This window comes from Muntiacus reevesi, chromosome 1, assembly GCF_963930625.1.
Source record: "Muntiacus reevesi chromosome 1, mMunRee1.1, whole genome shotgun sequence".
NCBI lineage: Eukaryota > Metazoa > Chordata > Mammalia > Artiodactyla > Cervidae > Muntiacus > Muntiacus reevesi.
In genome coordinates this window covers 272,452,157-272,473,989 of record NC_089249.1, presented here as the reverse complement: position 1 = coordinate 272,473,989, position 21,833 = coordinate 272,452,157, and the positions used below count along the sequence as shown (strand labels likewise).

General features: G+C 40.2%; 1 protein-coding gene and 1 pseudogene across 1 annotated transcript in view; both read left to right on the top strand.

Moving 5' to 3' along the window:
• The first annotated feature begins 403 nt into the window (after positions 1-403).
• The window catches only part of LIX1 (limb and CNS expressed 1), a 49,198-nt gene continuing 27,768 nt past the window's right edge, over positions 404-21,833 (top strand). Inside the window, exons 1-2 of the mRNA XM_065936883.1 lie at positions 404-485; positions 19,251-19,414. Of these exons, the coding sequence (XP_065792955.1) occupies positions 404-485; positions 19,251-19,414 (246 nt within the window). The remainder of the gene's footprint in view (positions 486-19,250; positions 19,415-21,833) is intronic.
• On the top strand, positions 13,647-13,774 carry LOC136156554 (U2 spliceosomal RNA; annotated as a pseudogene).

Genomic DNA, 21,833 nt, shown 5'->3' with positions numbered 1-21,833 from the left:
CCAGACGACAGCACATCAGAAGATGAATGACCAAAAGAAATATCGAAGTCAGAAAGCTGCACACCATTCAGGCAAAATCTGGTTGGAGAGGAAGGCTGTTCGCATGATTAGTGAGCTTCCCCAGCTAGCCTGTAGGTGGGTGTGTTTAACAGGAGGAAGCAATGGGAACCCGCCTGTCAGCCAGCCTTTAGAGCTAATTAGCTCAGCATACAACAAAGATAAGTGAGCCTGGGAGGAGGGCCCCCTGAGGGGTCTTTAGATTCTGGGAAATGTCTGATTGGCAGATGTTAAAAGAGATTCTTTGGTAATCCTGTGCATCAATGAGCTGCACAAATTCAGACCAGGACTGCAAGAATCCAGGCATGAGGACACTGTGCAGAAGGCTCGCACGGGCAGACCCAAGATGGACAGAACCTTGGAATCCCTGAGACACATCATTGCCCAAGTCTTGCCTCACAGAGACCCGGCTCTCGTCTTCAAAGACTGTAAGTACTGCAGGGGAAAAAGTTTTTTTTTTTTAACTTTTTTAGAAAATAGTCCTAAATGTCTAGTCACATCTTATTTCAGTATGTTTTCTCCTTAATCTCTGTAGTCGTGTGCTGTGGTCTAAGTGGTATTTAACTTGTTCCTGACTTCAGTCAGGAGAATTTCATTTCACCTACGGGTATCAGTCGCTGGGTTATTTTTTTCAATGATACATCTTGCTAACCATTTAGAAGTCTGTCCTAAAGTCTAAGACTGGCCTCAGACTTGATGAACTTTTCCAGATGCTCTTTAAAATAAATCAAGGCTGATTGGTACTAGGATTAAAACAAAAAATAACTTGAAGACGATAATAAGATATATCCCCTTTTAAACCTGTTTAGTCCTCCATGCCATGTATTAGTTATGTTAAAAATGTACTGTTTGAAATGTTTTGTTGCAAACAAAAGTTAACAATATATCACCACTGAGCTCTTAAATTTTGATGACAAATGATAACATTTTAGTTAAAAGGCCAATAAAATAAGATGTCTTCCCACCTCTGCAACAAAACGCCACCCCCCTCCACACACACATACACACACAAAAACTAAACAACTATGCATGGCAGAGTTATTTCAAAATCTTTTTTTAATGATTATGAAAAATAATTCAATCAAGATTTCCAATTCTGGCAATACTATTAAACCATTTGTCATGTAACTTTGTTTCTGGAACCAATTTGATTTCCTGCTGCTGCAAGACAGACTATCTTCGCCTTGTATCTTATCTACAGTGGGGTTCATATTACAAAGGGCTTCTGAAACAGAACTTTGCTATGGAGCTGCCCAAAAGGTAAAATGCATATGGAATTTTTTTTTTTTTTTTAACTTCAATAAGTTACAGCTTTCTTCTTTGGGAATCTCATATGTTTGTCTCCATCAAAACATCAATGGTTTGGATTTTTGCTTTCTGATTGCTGAATAATGTTCGTTTCCAGATGTCCTTTTAGTTTATATTTCTCATATGTGTGATGAAGAAATGTTAGGCAATTTTCTTCTATAAAATTTTCTTCCTAGGAATTAAATTGTAACCAATTTGCCCTCTAAGGCATGAAGTGAAAAAACTGCTCTTTCTTTTTTCTTTCTTCCTTTATTTCTCTCTTGTTCTCTTGGTTTCTTATTTTCTTGCTTTCTTTTAAATACTATCTTCAAGCATGTGTCAATAGCTGTGTTAGAACTAACAAAAATCTCTCCCCACCCCCTCCCGTCTAGCCTGGAATCTATTCAGGTTTGGCATGTTTTTTTAAGTGAAGAGGCAAGGAAAGACTGCATATCTCCTACAGTAGCACTGAATTCACTAGTGAAGGGTAAAAGGGCTCTCGACCTAAGACTTTGGATAAATTGTAAAGGACAAGGGATCTTGTGCTGAGGGTTTGGATAGTGGAAACAGTAAAAAGGAGTAGAGGTAAAATGTTTCACTGAGTTCATTGTGAATTTAAGAAATTTCATCTGAAATTATGTGGACCACTTTCTAAATCCCGGCAGCTGTTTACGGTTTACCAGAGAAAATAAGATAGAAAAGGGTTGAAATAAAACATACATTGTGTCCTGTCATCTAGGACTTTGTGGAAACTCTTTTATGCAGCAAAGAAAAGAAGTGTCACACATTTCATTTATTAACACAGAACTTAAATTTAATCAGAGAGCATTGCCTGCTTACCCTAGAATGGGCTGCCACTCTGCGACTGCTTGCATGGCTTAATAGGCGTGAATTTTAACTACTGAGCCTCTCCCTTCAGGTGTTTCTAATCTGAAAAATGACTAAATGAAAGTAAGCCAAATGGCAGATTTCTGTGCCAGGGGTTTTTGTATTATCGAAACATCCAACCACTCACCATCTTCATGGAATAAACGGGAACAGGTTCACTTACTTGCTGAGGCGGACTTCACAAGGGCCTGTGCCGTGTCTTGGCGCCCTACCATGCATGTGCCAGGGTTTAGCACATGGACTCATTTCCTTTGGCACACCCGTTAAGTTGCTGCCACCACACTCCTGCTTTACACGGCCTGTAAAAAGTCACCATCAACCTTGAATAGCAGGTTCTAACTTCTCTCCTCTAGTCACTCCTGGCTCCTTTTCCCCCATCCCAGGCCAGCCTCTTTTTGCCAGAAGGAAAGAACTGAGCACTTCAGCACATCACTGCCAATTCCTTAAGAAAAATTACTACCTTGTTTTCCTACAAGATGAAAAGTCAGTTCAATGATGTTTGAAACCATACACAGTTGAACAAAGGAGCATAGAAAAATAATAACATTCTAAAAGTGTTTGTCTAAATTTCTCTTCTGTAAATGCAAAGGTAGTTTTTTTCTCTTTTTATTTTTCTGAAACATAGAATACAAGAGAGATTAATTTGTTTCCCTCACTTGGCTTTCAATTTGTATAAAAACAAGCAATAGTAAACTGGATTTTCTCTTCAAGTTGGTCAGGAAAAGTACCCAGAGAGTTTTCTGGTCTGAGACCAGTGCACATGGGGATAGTTATATTCATTTAAGGAAATAAAATATGAATGCTTTTCTCAGCCAAGGAGGTCCTCCATGTGGCATTTTGTATTGCATTAAATCTCTAGTTTGTTTTAGACAAGGTGTTCATCTGACAAAAGTTGTAATTTGTTTATTTTCTTTCCTGAAAGGAATGAATTTCATGACATTTTCCCCCTTTTCTCTATTTCGAGTTTCAAATGAAAAATAATGGAAAGAAATTTTAAATGAGGTGGGCTCTCGGTTTGTACTTTGTTCATCTAACCTGACTCAGGACTGCTCTCCACTGCCTGAATGTCTCCACTTTGTAACAGGTATCTCCAGGAGTCTGCACCGCCCAACAGAATCTCTTTGCAGAGGAATTAAGGCATATCTCCATGTTTCCTTCCATTCTTGGCTTTGTGCAACATCCAATTTATTTTCTTGTGTCATGTGTCACAACCAAAGATGAGCTATCCTGAAAGCAGCCTTTGTCAGCTTTCTTGAGAGTTTGTATGTAAGCGTACTATCTATTGGCCATAGTTTAACAGATTCTCACATGCTTGCCCAAAGTAAGTCACCATGCCCTGATTTCCAGAAGTCTTCACATTCTGATCCTATCCTGTTAACCCTTCAAATTGCAAAAGCATCATAAGCAAGAGCATCTGCCATCTTTGGGATCTTTCTTCGTGCATCATTAGTAATGCTAAAATGTCAAGTCCTCATCCCGTGATTAAGACACTATGCTAAGAATGTTTATTCTTCCAGCATGTCAATAATGTAGGTACTGTTGTAATTTTATAATGAGAGAACTGAAGTTTCTGGAGCTTAAAGGTGACCTGCTCAAGACCACACCTAATGAAATGATAGAGCCAGGATTCAAATTCTATCTTCCAACTTCTCACCTTTAGCCGATACAAGACATGGCCTCTCAGAAGAGTTATATTGCCACGTCATTTGTGCTGTCATGGCAGTATCTGTTAGGAAAACAGAGGTGGGACTGAAGTGGACCTTTCTGGGTGTTTGGAGAGAGTGTTTGGGTTTCTGTTAGGAAAACAAAGGTGGGACTGAAGTGGACCTTTCTTGGTGTTTGGACAGAGTCCATTAAATAAGCTTATCTGAGTGGCGGTGTAACAGGAGAGTGAGAAGGGAAGGGAATTTTTGAGGAGAGAGAACAATTTGCCGAAAGGCAGATGGGGCAATACAGGAACAACGCATCAGGGAAGGTGGAGACAAGGCTGAAAAGGCAGGTGGAATCACACACAAGTGTAGGCAACAGGGAGCTGCTGGCGTTAACAGTGATCCTACATTAGTTCTGAAAGCATGGGGCGTTGTGTTGTGTTGGGGAAAGATTGTATTGACATCTGTTGAAGGTACACTTCCTGATATTAAGTTGGGGAGAATGGCAGCTTTTTACAGCAAGAATCCTTTTACCCGTTCAGGCAAGATGCAAGAGTTGTAAATGTAAGCATGCCTATAGGGAGAAACCACTTCCACTAAGTAAAGCCGAAATTATAACAAACTTTCTCAGATAGTTACAAACGATCTTAGTTGTCACTGAAGCCCTGAGAATGTGCTGGTTTGTAGCACTGATTTATAAAGTAATGTGTTTGATTTCACTAATGTTTCCCAAAATTTTGCAATGAAAACAAATTAGGTGGAACCTTTACTAAACATTGAACAATGAGAAGAAAAATTTCTCACATATTTAAAGTTTGTTAACTCTTCCATTTGAGGAGACACTTTTCTGTATGAAAGCTTATATTTATCCAAGTTAGGGGAACACTTCAAAAAGTACATTTTTACCCTTTGGAAAAATTGGACTAGACTATAGACCTATTAAAAATATCTTAGTAATCATGATTCTGGCTGTATAGAATGCAAGAGAGGAAAAATTCTCAAGAGTCAAGTATTTTCCTTGCCCCATGCTTTTTAGCATAGTTATCTGAAATCTGTAAATTTGATGATACATTTATGGTTTCTTCATTTCACGTAAAGGATGGAGTAGGATGTGGGAGATGAAGGCACTTGTGTAGTAAAATCCCTTCAAGTATTGCGTGGCATTCCACCACAGAAAGTGTGCTGGAAAGAGCATGGTGAAAACACAAAAAACAAAAACCTCTACTTCTTGCTAGCTCATTTTGGATTAATGACTACATCTTAATTATAATAATTTGAACTCTGATAATTTTAGCATCTAAAGTGTGGATGCCTGTTTTACTGAAGAAAACTATTCAAAGGCTAGTTTTACTTTGTTGTAGGATACAATTATTTTTATTTTGACTTATTTCAAGAGAAAAATACAGATTTCAGTTCAGCTATCTGTGGCATAATCCCTGTCCTCTTCTCCTTTTTTCAACAAAGATACATTTGGCAGAGTTTAAATACTAATAGTCTCAGTGCAGAGGAAAATTTTTCAAAATGGAAAAAAGGAAGAGGGTTCTTGATCACTTAATGGCAACATCTGTCTTAATACATTTATTTCTTAATATATAAATAAGATTTAACAAGTCAAAAAGAATATTGACTGACACCCATCCTGTGATCAAGTCTGGTGCCTCTTCATGGTCTGCTGTCTCATCTCACCATAGGCTTTTTTTTTTTAACAGTTAAGATTTGTTAGCCTGAGCTCAACTTTAACAACTTCTGAAACTCATGTGTTAAGTTACAGCCCATAATAGGATACAGCTGCACAAGGGTGAGTTTCTAAGTTATGATTTTTCTGTTTAAATGATACGGTTTTACTGATTATGTGCTACAGATTGATTTAAGAAATGTAAGACAACTTTAGAAGCCTTTCATAAAAGAATCTTCTTTATTGAATACATTTCATATTGACATTTTAACCCCAAAGGCTCTTATTGCTTTTCTTCCATGTTCAAATGCTCATATCAGTTTAATCTGTCAAGGTAGCTTTTAAAACTCCTGTTTTAAAAGAAAAGGGGGGGGAAAAGAATCCTACTGAAAGTTTAATGACAAAATAGGCAATTGTTACACTCCCTGTAGTTTTCTACACTCTCTCTCTGGTGTCCTTGGAATCCTGTTTGCATTATGGTTTCGCTTTTTTTCCCCTTTCTCTGCGATGATAATCGGTTGATCCCTATTTTGAGCCCATCCCTTGACACAGCTGTGGGAACCCAACATTTAGTCACCACTCCTTTGGCACTTACGGGCTGTCGAGCGTAGTTTACATTTTTCTCACAGGGCTCTGCCCCATGAGTTATAGTTTGGCTGGCATGTTTTTTCCACATCTCAGTTGCAAGTCCCAGGAAGGCAAAGCCATACCTTGCACTTCTGTGTAGCCACCAGAGGAATCCGTCACCGGGCCAGGCACCTAGCAGGCACAGCAGACTTTTCCGGCTGCTGACTCACTGGTTTTCTCCCTCACGAAAGGGAGGAAGATGAGATAAACGGTACTGGGACTTACTAAGCCATCATCCCGTGACACCTTAATCACAGCCTAACTGCGCACAGGTTTCAGTTGACAGCTCCGTGAAACAGGAGGGAGCATCTTCAGAAGAAGAAGAACGGGTTCTGAAAATAAACACAGCCACCTCAGGCAACTTCCCCAGAGCGCTGCCTCAGGTTGACCTTGGTGTTGTGATGTCACTCAGTCATGTCCAACTCTTTGTGACCCCGTGGACTGTAGCCCACCAGGGTCTTCTTTCCATGAGATTCTCCAGGCAACAGTACTGGAGGGGGTTGCCATGTCCTCCAGCAGATCTTCCCAACCCAGGAATCGAACCCAGGTCTCCTGCATTACAGGCAGATTCTTTACCATCTAGCTACCCGGGAAGCCCTGGCTTTGGTAGAGCCGCCCAAATTATCCCATATACCACACCGGCACCGTGACTCAGATCGCCAGTTCTTATTTTCATTCTCTCGGTCTACCCTCAACTCTGAATCACCAAGGGCTGTGTACATCAAGCTCTTGAGGGCTGCCCTCTGTCTGTGCCTTGTACAAAAACCCAGTTAAATAGCTGTGGCAGGGTCATGGATAGATTTCTTATAATGACTATACCGGGGGAAAGCACGTGACATGCCTAAAGCCACGTTTGCACAGATTTGACCCTCTTAACTAAACAGAACTGGTCGGCAAAGCAACAGTGTTTGCTTTTTTTATCTTTTGTTTTCTTGGATCTTTGGTTGTTACCTGAAGTCAACAGTCCAACAAAGTCTCTCTCTCTTTTTTTAATTGGCATATAATTGCTTTACAATGTTGTGTTAGGTTCTGCTGTACAATGAAGTGAATCAGCTATGTGTGTACATATATCCCCACCCACCCCCATCCCACCTATCTAGGTCAGCACAGCACCGAGGTGAGTTCCGTATGCTCTATTGCAGATTCCCGCTAGCTATCTATTTCACACGTGGTCATCTATTTATGTCAAGCCTCATCTACCAATTCATCCCGCCCTTGCCTTCTCCTGCTGTGTCCACATGTCTGTTCTCTACGTCTGTGTCTCTATTCCTGCCCTGGAACTAGGTTCCTCTGTTCTATTTTTCTAGATCCCACATACATGCGTTAATATAGGACATACGTGCGTTACTATAGGATATTTGTTTTTCTCTTTAACTTACAGTGCAAATGCAGTGCCCAGCGGTACATGGGAAAGATATATACTTCCTAATTGCTTAAATAGATTACATCAGGTTTTTAGTCTATGTAGCTTTTGTGATTGGATGACATCATCTGAAGCATGATATTCATGAAAACCACACTTGGGAGCTCAGGTGCTGCCATTTAATGGCGGTATATTTAATGACCTTTTATTTTATCTTTGTGATTCCATCTTGTTCCTTGATATTCTACCCCTTCTGCCTTCTTAAAAAGTTACCTTGTACGTCCAAAGATATTTTAAAAAAATGGAGCTCTGTGATTACCTAGAGGATTGGATAGGAGGCAGGAGGGAGGCTCAGAAGGGAGGGGAGATACATAGATAGATAGATAGATAGATAGATAGATAGATAGATAAATTATGAGTGATTCATGTTGTTGTATGTCAGAAACCAACATAACATTGTAAAGCAGTTATCCTCCAATAAAAAAAGTGCTATTTAAATTTTCTCCCCCAAATGATTTATAGCTCAATTTTAAATTCTAAAGGTGAAAATTAAAAAGAATGATGTAATTTTTTTTTTTTTTTTGTATATATTGGAGAGTCTTCCAAGAGGTTAATTTTGTAAAACATCCAAAAGAACTTAATTCCCTCAGAGAAAGTGTTGAGGATGGAGAACAGGGACCAGATCAGAAGAAAAGAAAAAGGAAACAAAAGAAGAAAGATGATCCGCTCCCCAACTGCTGCAGGAGCTGGGCAGTGACTCTGGAGAATAACTAAAAGAAAGCTAGTAATGCTGGGAACAAAGCAAGACTCTTAAGTGGTCTCATCTCTGTGTGTGGCTGCGGCTACCTTTGAGAGAGTGTCTGCAGAAAAGAAGAGGTAGCCCGAGTTTCCTACATGTCGTACACGACTCACAAGCGGTGTCAGCAAGATTCCATCAGCCTGATCAAAACTTGTCCGAGCCTGAGAATGGTTATAAATGTTTAGACAGCTGGCTCTGTCGGTCACTGTCCTGGTGTTTGCCAAGCCAAGCACAAGACCTAAAGGAACCCAATTTTGCGTGAATGGCAAATTGGCAAGATGCCTTGAGCTTGCTCCTTAAATTATTTGGGAGTCCTTTTCCTGCTTCTCCTCAATAAAACTAGCGGATCACATTTACAAAAACAAGGTATATGTGATTGAATTGCTAGAATAGAAAATGCTATTAATTTTATTTAAAAATATCACCTGCTAAGAGTAATTTATAGTTGAAGATTATATTACATACCATAAATCCATCTGTTTGGAGGCAGAGAATCAATCTGAAACTATGTTCCTCATCTTGAAAGCCTCTAACTGGTTTATCCTAAAATGGTAACCTTTCCAATTTGTCTCAGTTTTTGGCAAAGGAAATTTTTAACCAGCTAGAATTTTTTCTCATGTAAGGCATGAAGAAATGGGTTCTTTTTTTCTGATAGATTTATGACATACTTTTAAGATCCCTTATTGCTGACAAATGACTATCTTTCCAGTCAGGACTTACCTCATATTAGGTAATTGAACTGGGCAATGAACTATAATGTTTCTACTTTCCTGAAGCAAAAGAGTTATTAACATTAATTTGAAATAAGAGTTAGTTCCTTTCTGTAGTTTTTCCTAAGAGCAGGTCTGTTACCATTAGCATTCATTAGAAAGTGAAAAATTGGACAAACATCCGTGTTTCCAGATTTTGAGACATGTAGTATTTCTTCCCTATATTTTCTGGCTATCATGAAGCTTTGACTTTACCAGTGAATGATATTATAAGAGTTTTCTCATTTCCATCTCTGAATTCTTCACATATCTTAGACACAAATTAAATAGCGCAACGTGTACAATTAGAGAATTTTCAGACTTGAGACTATTTTCAGAATGTTTAATGATATGGTTTCCAATCCAGGAACAGTCACTTTCAAAGATGCAATGTGCAAGCATATAATCATGGCCTTTCCTTTCTTCCTTCACCTTCTGCAACCACAAATAATAGCTAACCCGCTAGTGCTTACTATGCGTGAAACTCTGTTCTCAGCATTTTCCATTTTGAGCTTTACAGCAACCCTGTAAATACTGCCTTTTACAGATAGAACAGGGGCGCTCGGTAGGTATCTCTGCACAGGAGAGACCGGATTCAGACCCAGGCATTCTGGCTCCAGAGGCCATACTTTTAACTGCCTAAATAAACTGCCTGCCTATTGATAAAATGGGGAGAGACATGATGCAGTACACATTTCATTGTGTTTTGACCTCTACTTAAGGACTCTCCTGTAACAAACGCTATAATCTATGGCACATTTACATCCTCTGAATCTCAGAATTCCCATATGAAGACATAGGTCATGTGTCCCTGTTGGCATCTCCATCATGCCCAATCTACGGAAATGGCAAGATCTAAGTTTTAGCATAAAAGCCCTCTGAGAGGCTTCATGCTCCTTCCTTCCAGGTTGCCAAAGGAGCACTCTGCTTACTCCATCTCCTACCCACTCCTCATGGATTTTTCTGCTCAAGCTCCTACGAGAGAAACATTTTTCCTGGGCTCACCCAGATGCATAAGAGCAACCGCACACTCTCTCTCTGTGTTTGTGCCCTTGTTTTTCATGAATGGAGCCTCTACAGGCAGCACAGCAACCTCAGAGACAAAGGACGAGGAAATCTGTGCCCCTGCCTTTCTCACCCACTTGCCCGGGGCACCAGAACAATAGAATTAATTTCCAATTATTAAAAGAAGCAAAGTCCCCTCGGCCTGTTGCTTATCGAGTTGTACCCCCTTCCTCATGGCATACTTTCCTATCACTCCCACACACAATTCCTCCACTGAGGCATTACTATTTTTCTTACTCTTTTTGTCAGATGCCACTCTCACTTTTTTGGGAGCATAATTTCTACCCCCTTCCCCATCCTGGTCTAAATCTCATTTTTCTGAGGAGATTCAGCTTAGGCTCTCCTCCTCTGCATAATTTTTTCTGTCCTTTTCAGTCCACATTTATCTACTTTTCCTCTTAAATGTACTTAGTTATTGTGCCATTAGAGCTCTAATATTACCTTCATTTCTGTTATACAATGTAGCAGTCTAATATTTTGTTAACAAATTATGAATTCATTCTTTCTGCAGTAAATCTTTATGTGGCAAAGGCCTATTATAACCCTTTTTTTTTTTTTTTTTGACTCTATGCCATCAAGGTCAGGGTCCCGAGATAGACCAGGGCCTCATTGCTGGTTAATTGTGGTGTTCTGTTCCACTGATCCCAGAGACTACTTTCAAATCCTTTTCAACACTATGCTCCAGGCAGTCAACATAAATGGAGAACTGACACTTTAAGACAAAAGTACTTAGATCACTGTTCAGGACAGCCATAAGCTCTAGTTATCATGAAAGTAAAGCCCTAGCTGGCAAGCAACTAGCAATCACCCTACCCAGGTTTCATCTTCCTGCACCTACTCAACCATCTCCAGCTGAGACATGGCTGCCACCAACACACCCATGCTGCGTGGGCACCATGGTGGTTCATGTAAGAAATCTCCTATTCTAGAAGGAAGACTTGATCTCTCCATGAATCATAGTACTTCCACCTCTCCTCTGTATGTTCATTCAATTGCACGGTTCAGATATGTAGTATTTTTTAGAGTCCAGATGAATTCAGCAACTGCTTCTAGATGAACAGGCCTGTGCTAGATACCAGGGAGGATACAGAGAAGAATGAACCAGAGCTCCTGTCCTCTGGAATCACAATCTGCTGTGAGGTAAATAACATACAATTCTTCTCTATAAGATGAATTGTTATCCCAAGGCATTTCATTCCTCTGGCCAGAAGTAAGCCCAGCCAAGTCTGACTTGATAAATTTAGCCAGGAGCACCGCATCCATTTTATTAGCATGGTTTATAGAAGATTAAGTGCTAAGACACAGGGCGACTGATGGAATGAGAGCACGGGAAAGGCCATTCATGTGGGCTGGAATCAGGCAGTAAGGCGTGATGGAGGAGGTGGCACTTCCTCTGAAATCTGAGAGTAAATTGGATGGCTAGAAAGGAGAGGCAGAAACAACACTCGGGGTAGGAAGGAGGACTTCAACCAAAGCACAGGGAAAAAAAAAAACATGCAGTATGTGTTCAAGGACAAGTAAAGTCACTGCCTTTGCTGAAGCTAATTGAGGTTTTCTGCTAGAAAAGGTCAAAGGTTGGATGGTTAAGGTATTCCACATGGTTGGATGTCTTCATTGGTCAACTGCCTTCTGTAAAGTTTTAATGCTGAATTTTATAATCAGAAAGAAAGCTGGAGGAAGGTGGAAACCTCACTTACGAAAGACTTGCTCGGAGATCTAGTCACTCCTCTGGAGACTCTCATGTTCAAATTTCAAAACACTGAGAAAGAAACTACCCACAATACTGCCTATAAGCTGCATAGCAAATTGTCTTCTTATTGATACAAAAGTATTCAAAACCACCGAAGAGGTTTGTTTTAGTCAGTTTGGGCTGTTGGAACAAAATACCATAGACTGGGTGGCTTAAACAATGGAAATGTCTTAGCATTTCTCACAGATCCAAGATCAAGTTGCTGGCAGAGCCAGCGTTTTGGTGAGAGCCCTCTTCCTGGCTTGGAAATGTCTGCCTTCTTGCTGTGTCTTCACAAGGCTAAGAGGAGAAACTGTGGTACCTCTTTCTGCTCTTATAAAGACACCAGTCCCATCGTGGGGCTCTAACCCGCATCAGTTCAGTTCAGTTCAGTCACTCAGTCATATCTGACTCTTTGTGACCCCATGGACTGCAGCACGCCAGGCCTCCCTGTCCATTACGAACTCCCGGAGTTTACTCAAACTCATGTCCATTGAGTCGGTGATGCCATCCAACCACCTCATCCTCTGTCGTCCTCTTCTCCTCTCACCTTCAATCATTCCCAGCATCAGCATCTTTTCAAATGAGTCACCTCTTTGCATCAGGTGGCCAAAGTATTGGCATTTCAGCTTCAACATCAGTCCTTCCAATGAACATTCAGGACTGATTTTCTTTAGGATGAACTGGTTGGATCTCCTTGCAGTCCAAGAGACTCTCAAGAGTCTTCTCCAACACCAAAGTTCAAAAGCATCAATTCCTCAGTGCTCAACTTTCTTTAGAGTCCAATTCTCACATCCATACATGACTACTGGAAAAACCATAGCCTTGACTAGATGGACCTTTGTTGGCAAAGCAATGTCTCTGCTTTTTAATATGCTGTCTAGGTTGGTCATAACTTTTCTTCCAAGGAGCAAGCATCTTTTAATTTCATGGCTGCAGTCACCATCTACAGTGATTTTGGAGCCCCCAAAAATAAAGTCTGTGACTGCTTCCACTGTTTCTCCATCTATTTGCCTTGAAGATCTTTGCAACCCTATGGACAATATAGTCTATAGAATTCTCCAGGCCAGAATACTGGAGTGGGTAGCCTTTCCCTTCTCCAGCGGATCTTCCCAACCCGGGAATCGAACTGGGGTCTCCTGCATTACAGGCATATTCTTTACCAACTGAGCTATTAGTTTACATCTAACCTTCATAATCTCATCTAAAGCTGACTATCTCCCTGAGTCCCCACCTTCTAATACCATCATACTGCAAGTTAGGGCTTCAGCATATGAATGTGTGATAGACACAAATATTTAGTCCAGGACAGGGTCTATTACATGTGTCTGAGAAAGCAATGTGGAGCAATGGAGTGGATTAAGAAGTCTGATGTGCAAAGTCAATTCAGAGGTTAATTTGTTTTTCTTTTTTTTTTTTTTAACTCTCAGATGTTATAATCTGATAAAAATCACAAAAAGGAACTGGATTTCAAGCTATCTTTCCTAGGATCTCCCCGACAATTCTCTTTCCTTCCACTTCCTCTCATAACCCCAGCCTCAGCCATCTGATATTCTATTTCTGTATAGTAGTAATTTTTCCAGTTAAACACAGTTGCCTTGACAAAGGCAAGACCTATGGATGGCCTATGATCATTAAACCCTGAAGTTGGAGGGTCGCTCAACTTGTCCTGACTCCAGTTGTTACCCATCTGATTTCTCTGGATCTTCAGCTCAGGATTCACTGCCTCTCTCCTGTCTGGTGTCTAGACTCCCCGTGATTGCTTCTCAGCCTTTTGGCTAAGATCAAGTGTAGACTCCCCGTGAATGATTAATGTTATCTTTTCCTGGCTTATGAATAAAAGCCCTTTTCCTTTAGTGTCCATTCAAACAATGGAGAGACTCCTCAAAAAGAATTTCACCAAACTTTGAGAGAAATAATGCATAGCCCAAAAATATGTGTTCCAGACTATAGCTCCCTGACCCTCAGGCAGAGAGACTTGACTTGTGTTCATGCCCCTCTTCCCAGGAAACCGGTTCCAAGGCCTTCCTCAGGCTTTTGCCATTTGCTCTCGTTCCTCTTGTGGTTTCTTCTTTAGTCATTTCTCCTTGAAAGGAGGGACTGGAATGTGAGACTTAACCCCAGCCCCCTCTGGAGCCCATGACTGTTGGGTGTTTACAGTGTTGCTTTTAGCCAGAGCAGAGTATTGGCTGAAGGTTGATCAGGACACCTGTTCGCATGACACGGACTGCCATTCACTGTGACAATTCCAAGCTGGAACTGTATCATATCACGTGTATGGAAATATACAAATATTAACCCTTTGCTTTGTTTGACTGCCAAAGACAAGCGTCAGAAAAATGGCCCATAGAAAATGGTAGGTGAAGTAATTCTTGTGCAGAGTCCCCTACACCTTGCCTACCAACAGCTTCACAAAAGCGGCATATCTTGCATAAATTTAATGGCATCAGCTACTCAACCAACATTTATTATGCTTCTAAAATCCTTCTAATAGATGTTAGACATGCATGAAAACAACTTAAATTCCATTATAATTAGGAGTGACTCAGGACGAGCAGAGAGCTAGACTATATATCCAGACCAAACTAAGTTAAAAATTCCAAGGCTGAGTTAATAACTGTGTGACCGGACTGTACCCTGAGCATCTTTGAACTTCTTATCTCTAAGTTGTGGATAATAATGGCCTATTTCTAGAAGGTGTTGTAAGAATTAAATGAGAAAATGCCTGATACCTGGCATATAATAGGCACGTGGTAAGGGAGACGAGAAGAGCAACTTCTTCCTACCCTACCCAGGGCTTCTCCAGCTTTAATGTGCATCAGATTGCCTGAGAATCTTGTTAAAAATGTAGACTCTTGTTCAGTAGGCCTGGGGTGGGGCCTGAGACCCTGCGTTTCTAACAAGTCCCCAAGTGATATCCATGCTGTCTCTCAGAGAACTGCAGTTTCTCTGAGAAGGGTTTAGAGATTATTTGGGGTCTGTTTTCATTTTTAAGGAGCTATTGCAAAGAGTAGGTGCCAGCCAGGAAGATGACAGAAAATGGAAAGGCATTCAAGAGGGCTTGCTAGTAGCATAAAAAGCATGAGAGAGAAGGGGGCCTGGGATTTGATTTGAGAAGAGAAGTTTGGAATGAGAAAGAGGATCAAGACAAAGGGCCTTCTATGACTTGACAAGGAGTTATTTGCTCTGCAGGTAATGAGGGACTCATGGAAGCATTTTAAGATGGGAGTGATTTAATCAACCATAAGGTTCAGAAAGATTACCTGGAAACAACTGAGGATGGGTTAGATGGGAGGGTGACTGGAGTCAGGAGGGTACTGTGGTATATATGGTGAGATGTGAACCCATGAAATAATGGCAATATTAACTGAGAGGAAGCGGTGACTATCAGAGACATGGGATATGGAAGTGACAGAACTCTAGCACTTATTAGGTCTTGAAAGAGGAAATTAAGTTGGAAGTTCCTGTCAGTTATCTGATTTGTATGACTGGATAGATGATAATATCACTTTTTAAGAAGCTAATGGAAAAGAAAATGGGTTGAGTTTGGGGAATATGTTGAATTTAGAAAAGAAAGAAAGTGAAGTCGCTCAGTCATGTCTGACTCTTTGCGACCCCATGGACTGTAGCCTACCAGGCTCCTCTGTCCATGGGATTTTCCAGGCACGAGTACTGGAGTGGGGTGCCAGTGCCTTCTCCAGGAGATCTTCCTGACCTGGGGATTGAACCCAGGTGTCCCGCATTGTAGGCAGATGCTTTACTGTCTGAACCATCAGGGAAGTCCAAGCGACAAACAAATGGAAATATCTATTAACAAAGCTGGAGTTACAGGAGGGTGTAACCATTAGCGTATATTATGGTAGACGGGTTAATGGAAATACATTCTGTCATTCAAGAACAATAGAATGAAGCAAGAAAAGATGAGGACAAGACTCTCATGCAAGACACCGTGAGGGGTGAGCAGAGGAAAAGAGACCCTAAAAATGACTCAGAAGAAATGATAGAAACAGGGAGAATACTGTCAGAAAAGGCTAGGGATATGAGAGTTTCTAGAAGAAATTTATCAGTTGTGTCAAATGCAGTTAGAGGTCAAATAAATGTGGACTGAAAGTTAGAATCAGTGATATTTGCCAGAGTCGTTTCAGTAGCTTAATATAGCAGAACGCCAGATTGCGGTGGGTTAAAAATGAGTGGAAGATAAGGAAGCAGAGAGAGCAATACAGAATATTCTCTCCAGCAGCTTGGGCTATATTGAGAATATTTTAATAAGTAGTAGCCAAAAAGTTGTCCCAAGGTCGAGTACTTCTTTTGATTGATTATTCATTTATTGTTGTCTTGCCCACACGTATGGCTGCTGAGAAGCAGTGAGTAGAAGAAACATTTAAAAACAGAAGGTCAAGAGAATGACTAATAGAACAAAGCCCAGAAGAAGCGACACAAATCCACGTGAGACTGCAGGAAATAAGGTGGAGCTGAGCACATGCACAGATGGGTCCCTAGATGTAAGGAGGGATATTGCATGCTTGGTGACCTCAGTTTGTAATATGAAAGGCAGGATCACTGGCTGGTCTCTGAAGGTGCAGCTGCAGCTGGAGTCTAAACTGTGCCATGAGGCCTTTCCTCAAATTGGGGTGGTTTTCCTCAGCATACTTGACCCTTTGCTAGCGTTTTCTTTGACACTGTCCATGAACTTTGTTGTTAATACTTCAAAAAAATAAAGAAGTGTATGTTTCATAAATAAAGCATCTTCGATATGCTGATCTTGGAAATTCCAAACAACAAGCTGGCCCTCTTCCCTCTGCACTCCATTCGTCTGGTTTTCCAGCTGACAAGAGGAGATAGAGATAGAAAGATGAGTTGTGTGTGTGCATGTACATATGTTGCACTCTTCAGAGGTGATGACATACATAAGACCATCAAAGAAATCCTTCAAAGTTGCAGAATAAAAGATCTGAAAACTGCTACTTTTATTCCTACATAAATTTTACTTAGTATGTACTTTGAACTCTAATCCATACAGCTTTACATGCCAAAATTCTTGTGTTCATTTTACCTAGATAAGTATGAGTCTTCATCTTCCTACTCCAGGTCTTGGCTGAACATCATTCAGCAATGAACTAACTTAAAATAGCAGCCTAATGGCCCTTGCTGACTATCAGAGCAACAGATCCCTGGTTTTGGTTTTTGGCTTCAAGACATCACTGCTGAATTCTGGAGGTGACCTACAGGTAGAAAGACAGATCAGCTGGCTCAAAAAATACTTGCTTTCCTGGACATGGGAGGAAATGGAAGATAAGGAGCAGAAATACAATTTAGGAAATAAAAGTTCTATTCTGAGTGACGTCAACTGGTAGAAAATATCACTTCAAATATTTTTGAATGAATGAAAAATGTCTGTAATTACCAAGCTCACCTTGACGAATCAGCATACATTTTATTGGTTAATTCAATTATCCCCCTTGACAGTCTTATATTTCCCGGTTTATTTCCCAAAACACATCTTAAATACTAAAAATTGCAGTTCTTAAATATATACAGACATCCTATTCCTTAGGCATCTCGATAATTTTCCTGAACTATGCCCTGTAAAGCTGGAAGCTGATCAGTGACCTAAGAATGAAGTGAAAGAGCCATATGCTCTATTCAACAGCTTAGAAGGTGGTTGTGAAATATTTTTGCCTCCAGGTCAAACTGTGACTCTCCTGATTTCCTGCAAAATAGCCCTGCATTTTGAAGCACATATATTCAGAAATATATCAGGAGAATGTCAAAAGGCCTAGACACCGTACTACACAAAGAATGTTTGAAAGAAAAAAGGTATTTAATCTGGAACTTGGGGAAACCTGAGAGCTTTCTACGTTAGCATGCTTTCATATACAAGTGAGAGACACCAATTCAAAACAGCTTAAGGAAAAAGCAGTTGTGTTGGTTCAGGAGCTCAAACTATGACATGAGAACTTAGTCCTTCTTTCCCTGTCTCTTGGTTCTGCCCTTCTCTATACTGATTTTCTTTTCAGCCGTGATTTCCCCCTTGCCTAGGCAGCACCACCTTTCTCTCCTATACCCCCAACAATCTAGTGAAAAAGGAGAATCCAGTCTTCCACCATTCCCAACAAAAATTATTGACCCTAAGTGACCTGACTTTGATTGTAATATCCATCCTTCAGCCCTAGAGAAGACATGATTGAAATAAAGGTGGTTCTTTAAAGAAAGCTTTTATGCTATTCCTACAAAGAGGAAAAGCAAATGCCAGGTAGGCAAAAACAACATATTTCCTATGCCACCTTCAAGTACATAGTGGGTTTTCTTGTGAAGATGGGGATTAACTGATTAATTTCTCTGAGTCCCAGAAATGAGAAATAGCCCACTTGCATGAACCTTATAGGAATGCAGATTCCAGCTCACTCCCTAAAAGGACCTTTTTATAGTTAAAACTATTAGCATTTGAGATGGTCCACCTTAAGATGTGCCAAGTACCAGGTCCTTCCACATGTTCAGAATCAGGCCAGATGAGCAGCTGTCAGCGGAACTGTGCAAGGAATTCCTGCATCAAGCAGACTTTCGCCTGCATGACCTATAGGGTCTCCTTTGCCGCTACAATTCTATTATCCTTGTTAATTTCCACAATTCAATTTGCAGTAGAGGATAAACAAACCAACCTAATTTGATCTGGAACTTCTGCAGGCTATCACAGGTCATTTAATCCAAAACACATGGCTATAGCCATTACTATGTTTTCTGAAGTCATCTAACAGACGTGGTCCTTAACAAGGTTTCCATGTTATTAGTTTCACTTACAGTTTCCCCCCTCCCCCCCAGCCTCTTGCTTATTACACAATTACCCTCATTCTCCTTTAGATTAGGGTGGAGAGGAGCATGAAAAAGTTTTCTTCTCTCTGCTTTTCTCCTCTTAAATCTTATAATAGGTGAGTTCCAATGAAAGTTTCGTTGCTTGTATTTTTACCCCTGAACTTAGCTTTTCCTTTGCAGGTCTATGGATCTGTGAGAAATGGGATTCATGGATAATCATAGCTCTAGACAGAATTTTTAAGGAAAATTCTCAAAGAAGGAAGAGATTTTTAAATTTGATATAAAAAATTAAATTGTAATTTTAACATGCTGCAATGTCATTAAAATTATGGTGCCAAACCCCTTCAGCCATGCTCATGAAAAATGAAACACATTTGTGTTAAACAGTAATTGCCTCTTTCACATCTGAAAGCATCCCACCAGAGCATACACATACTCTGTTTTCCTTACACTGGAAATGACATGTTACACGATCCAACCCACAAATAAAATATTGTTTTTGCCAAGGTATGTCCATCCTTAACTACTGATTATTTTTCTTGTCTTTTTCAGTGAATGTTGTGTCGATGTTACAGGAATTTTGGGAAAGCAAGCAGCAGCAGAGGGCTGCATTCCCCAGTGAAGGTGTGGTGGTCTATGAGTCACTGCCATCTCCTGGACCACCCTACGTGAGTTATGTGACCCTTCCAGGGGGAAGCTGTTTTGGAAATTTTCAGGTAAGAAACCATAAATCGATCAGTGAAAGCTGATTGAGGTAAAATAGCGTAAGCCTTTTTATAAAATGGTAACATCATAAGTTTTCTTGGTTGTAATTAAAAAAAGTTATGCCATATTGCATTACATAAGAGAAAAATTGGTCAGAGGTTCTGGTTTTTAAATTGAGTACTTTTTAATTAGGGGGCTATCCCCTGATATTGCTTTGTGGAAAACGAATTTTATAACATTTTATTTGCCTGATAGCTGCTGCCTTTTCCCTCAAACATGTTGGAATAAGCCTTACAGAACAAAGGAACTTGGGCAAAGTCTTTCCATCAGGGCCTTTCCATCAGTAGAAAGTCTTCATGTTCATGAAATTTGTAATCAGACAGTAATCAATCTACTACACACCATAGCATGAACCTACAGCAATGGTTGAGAGTCACAGGGCTGGGTTCAGGCACCTGTGCTAATCCCAAGTTCTGCTCCGAATACCTGTAGACCTTGGGGAAATATCTATCTATTTCCCTGATTTTGAGATAGGGAATAATACCCATGGGGTTGGTTGGGAGTCATATGAGATGTACATGCAATGTGTTTATCTCATTATAGAGGTATTCTAAGTATTGATCTGATCATTAGTTAAAGATTCTCCCAGCTGGCTAACTCTTTATTATGTTTATGAAAGGGGTATAAATGATGATGCATTTCTAGTTGTACCCCTAGACTGTTTGTACAAACAATCAGCTTCTGATTATCCAGTGTGTGCAACAAATACTCACTGAGTGACTAGGAAATATCAAGCACTGGGCCAAGTAATGAGGATATATGGCCCATACTTTGACGAAAGAAATGTACAAAAAAAGTTATAGTAATTACGTCATTATATTCAAGGGTCAATGAAGGCATAAAGGTAAGAACTTCTCAGTTTACCAGTCACCTTTGTAAATAGCCCTTTGGTGCAGTAAACTTTCTTAATTTTCAACAGCTGGCAAAAATGCCTCAATTACAGTTTACGGACAATGTGAAACTCAGAAGAACTCGACTTCCCCTCTTAGCTTTGACAACTAAAAAGTTTAGAGGCAAGATTTCAATATATCTCTTTGTAGTATAAATCTATAAAATTTTGTATCATGTAATTTTTAGGACTAATCTCATACTTGATATTATTTATATTTCTACCTTTACTCTCCCTTTGAACCTGGTGTGCCTCATTCATTTTATTTCATCCTGTTGCCATGTATCTGTTTTATATTACTTCAAATCCTTTGTGGAGTGAAGGGAAGATGTAGTTTAATAAATAGACCGACAACCCTATGTCTGCCTAGGGAAAGTCAAAAAAGAATTCACAGGAAGCAATCAGAAACGGAGATGTGCAATTGAGGGTGTCTTTGCCAATTGGTGAAGGCAAGATGACATTCTCAGCCTAGTGAACAGACTGTTCACAGGCATGGAATGAGAGAGCTACAAGCATTTTCAGAATGTGAGGAGCCTAAGTGTGTCTGTGGCAGGCAAATGGTAGGAGAAGATGGTTAGGCTCTCACATCAAGCTGTGTCTTCATGCTTTGCAATGAAGAACAGGTTTTATTCTATATAAAATCAAAACCCTTGAAAGATTCTGAGCAGGTGCAAGATATATTCAAGCGTGTTTCAGAAGACTTACTCTGACAGTAGCATGGGGGAATTTTAAAGAACTACTTTCAAAACTTCGGACACTGCCAGCCAGTGGGGTCTTGCCCCCTTCTGCTCTGAGCTGTAGATTTTTACCTCTGACTAGTGAAAGTGAATTGCCTGATGAGGATGATTTGAAAGTGGTCTAGAAGCTTTAGAGCAGAACTTGATGTAACCCTAGACACTTAGGCATGAATGAGGGACAGGGGAGGGGAAAAAAAGGCAGTGACTGAGGAGACGATTCTCTAATCCTTGTGAGTCTGCGGGTCCACCACTGAGCATTCAAGGAGAAGGCTGCCCACTCACACAGAGCTTGCATCAGACTTCCATTCAGGGGAGGCCTGCTAAGAAAACAGACCTAGTCAACCACAGAGCAAGGTTGTGCCAGCTGCTTAAATGAAACTGGGTTTTATTTTTTTGTCCATGAATGTCAAAGGACTAAAGATCACCAAACATTTGAAGAAAAGCAAAAGAAAAAAAGCAAACAAATAAAAGAACAGAAACAATTCAAACAGCAGAGTACCTAAAAGAGTGTTACAATAAGTATCTTCAGAAAATTATGAAAAGATAAGTATCCCTAAAATAGCTATGAAAAAAGATGCAAGCAAGAAACAGGAAATTTTAAATGCAATCGCCAGATTAGAACAATTAAAAAAAGTGAGTAAGCAGATGAGTAGACATAGATCACAGCCAAACTGATAAAGGATAACAAAGTGAAAACTAAATAACAAAGTAAATTTTCTGGAACTTAGAGCAAAAAGACAAAGA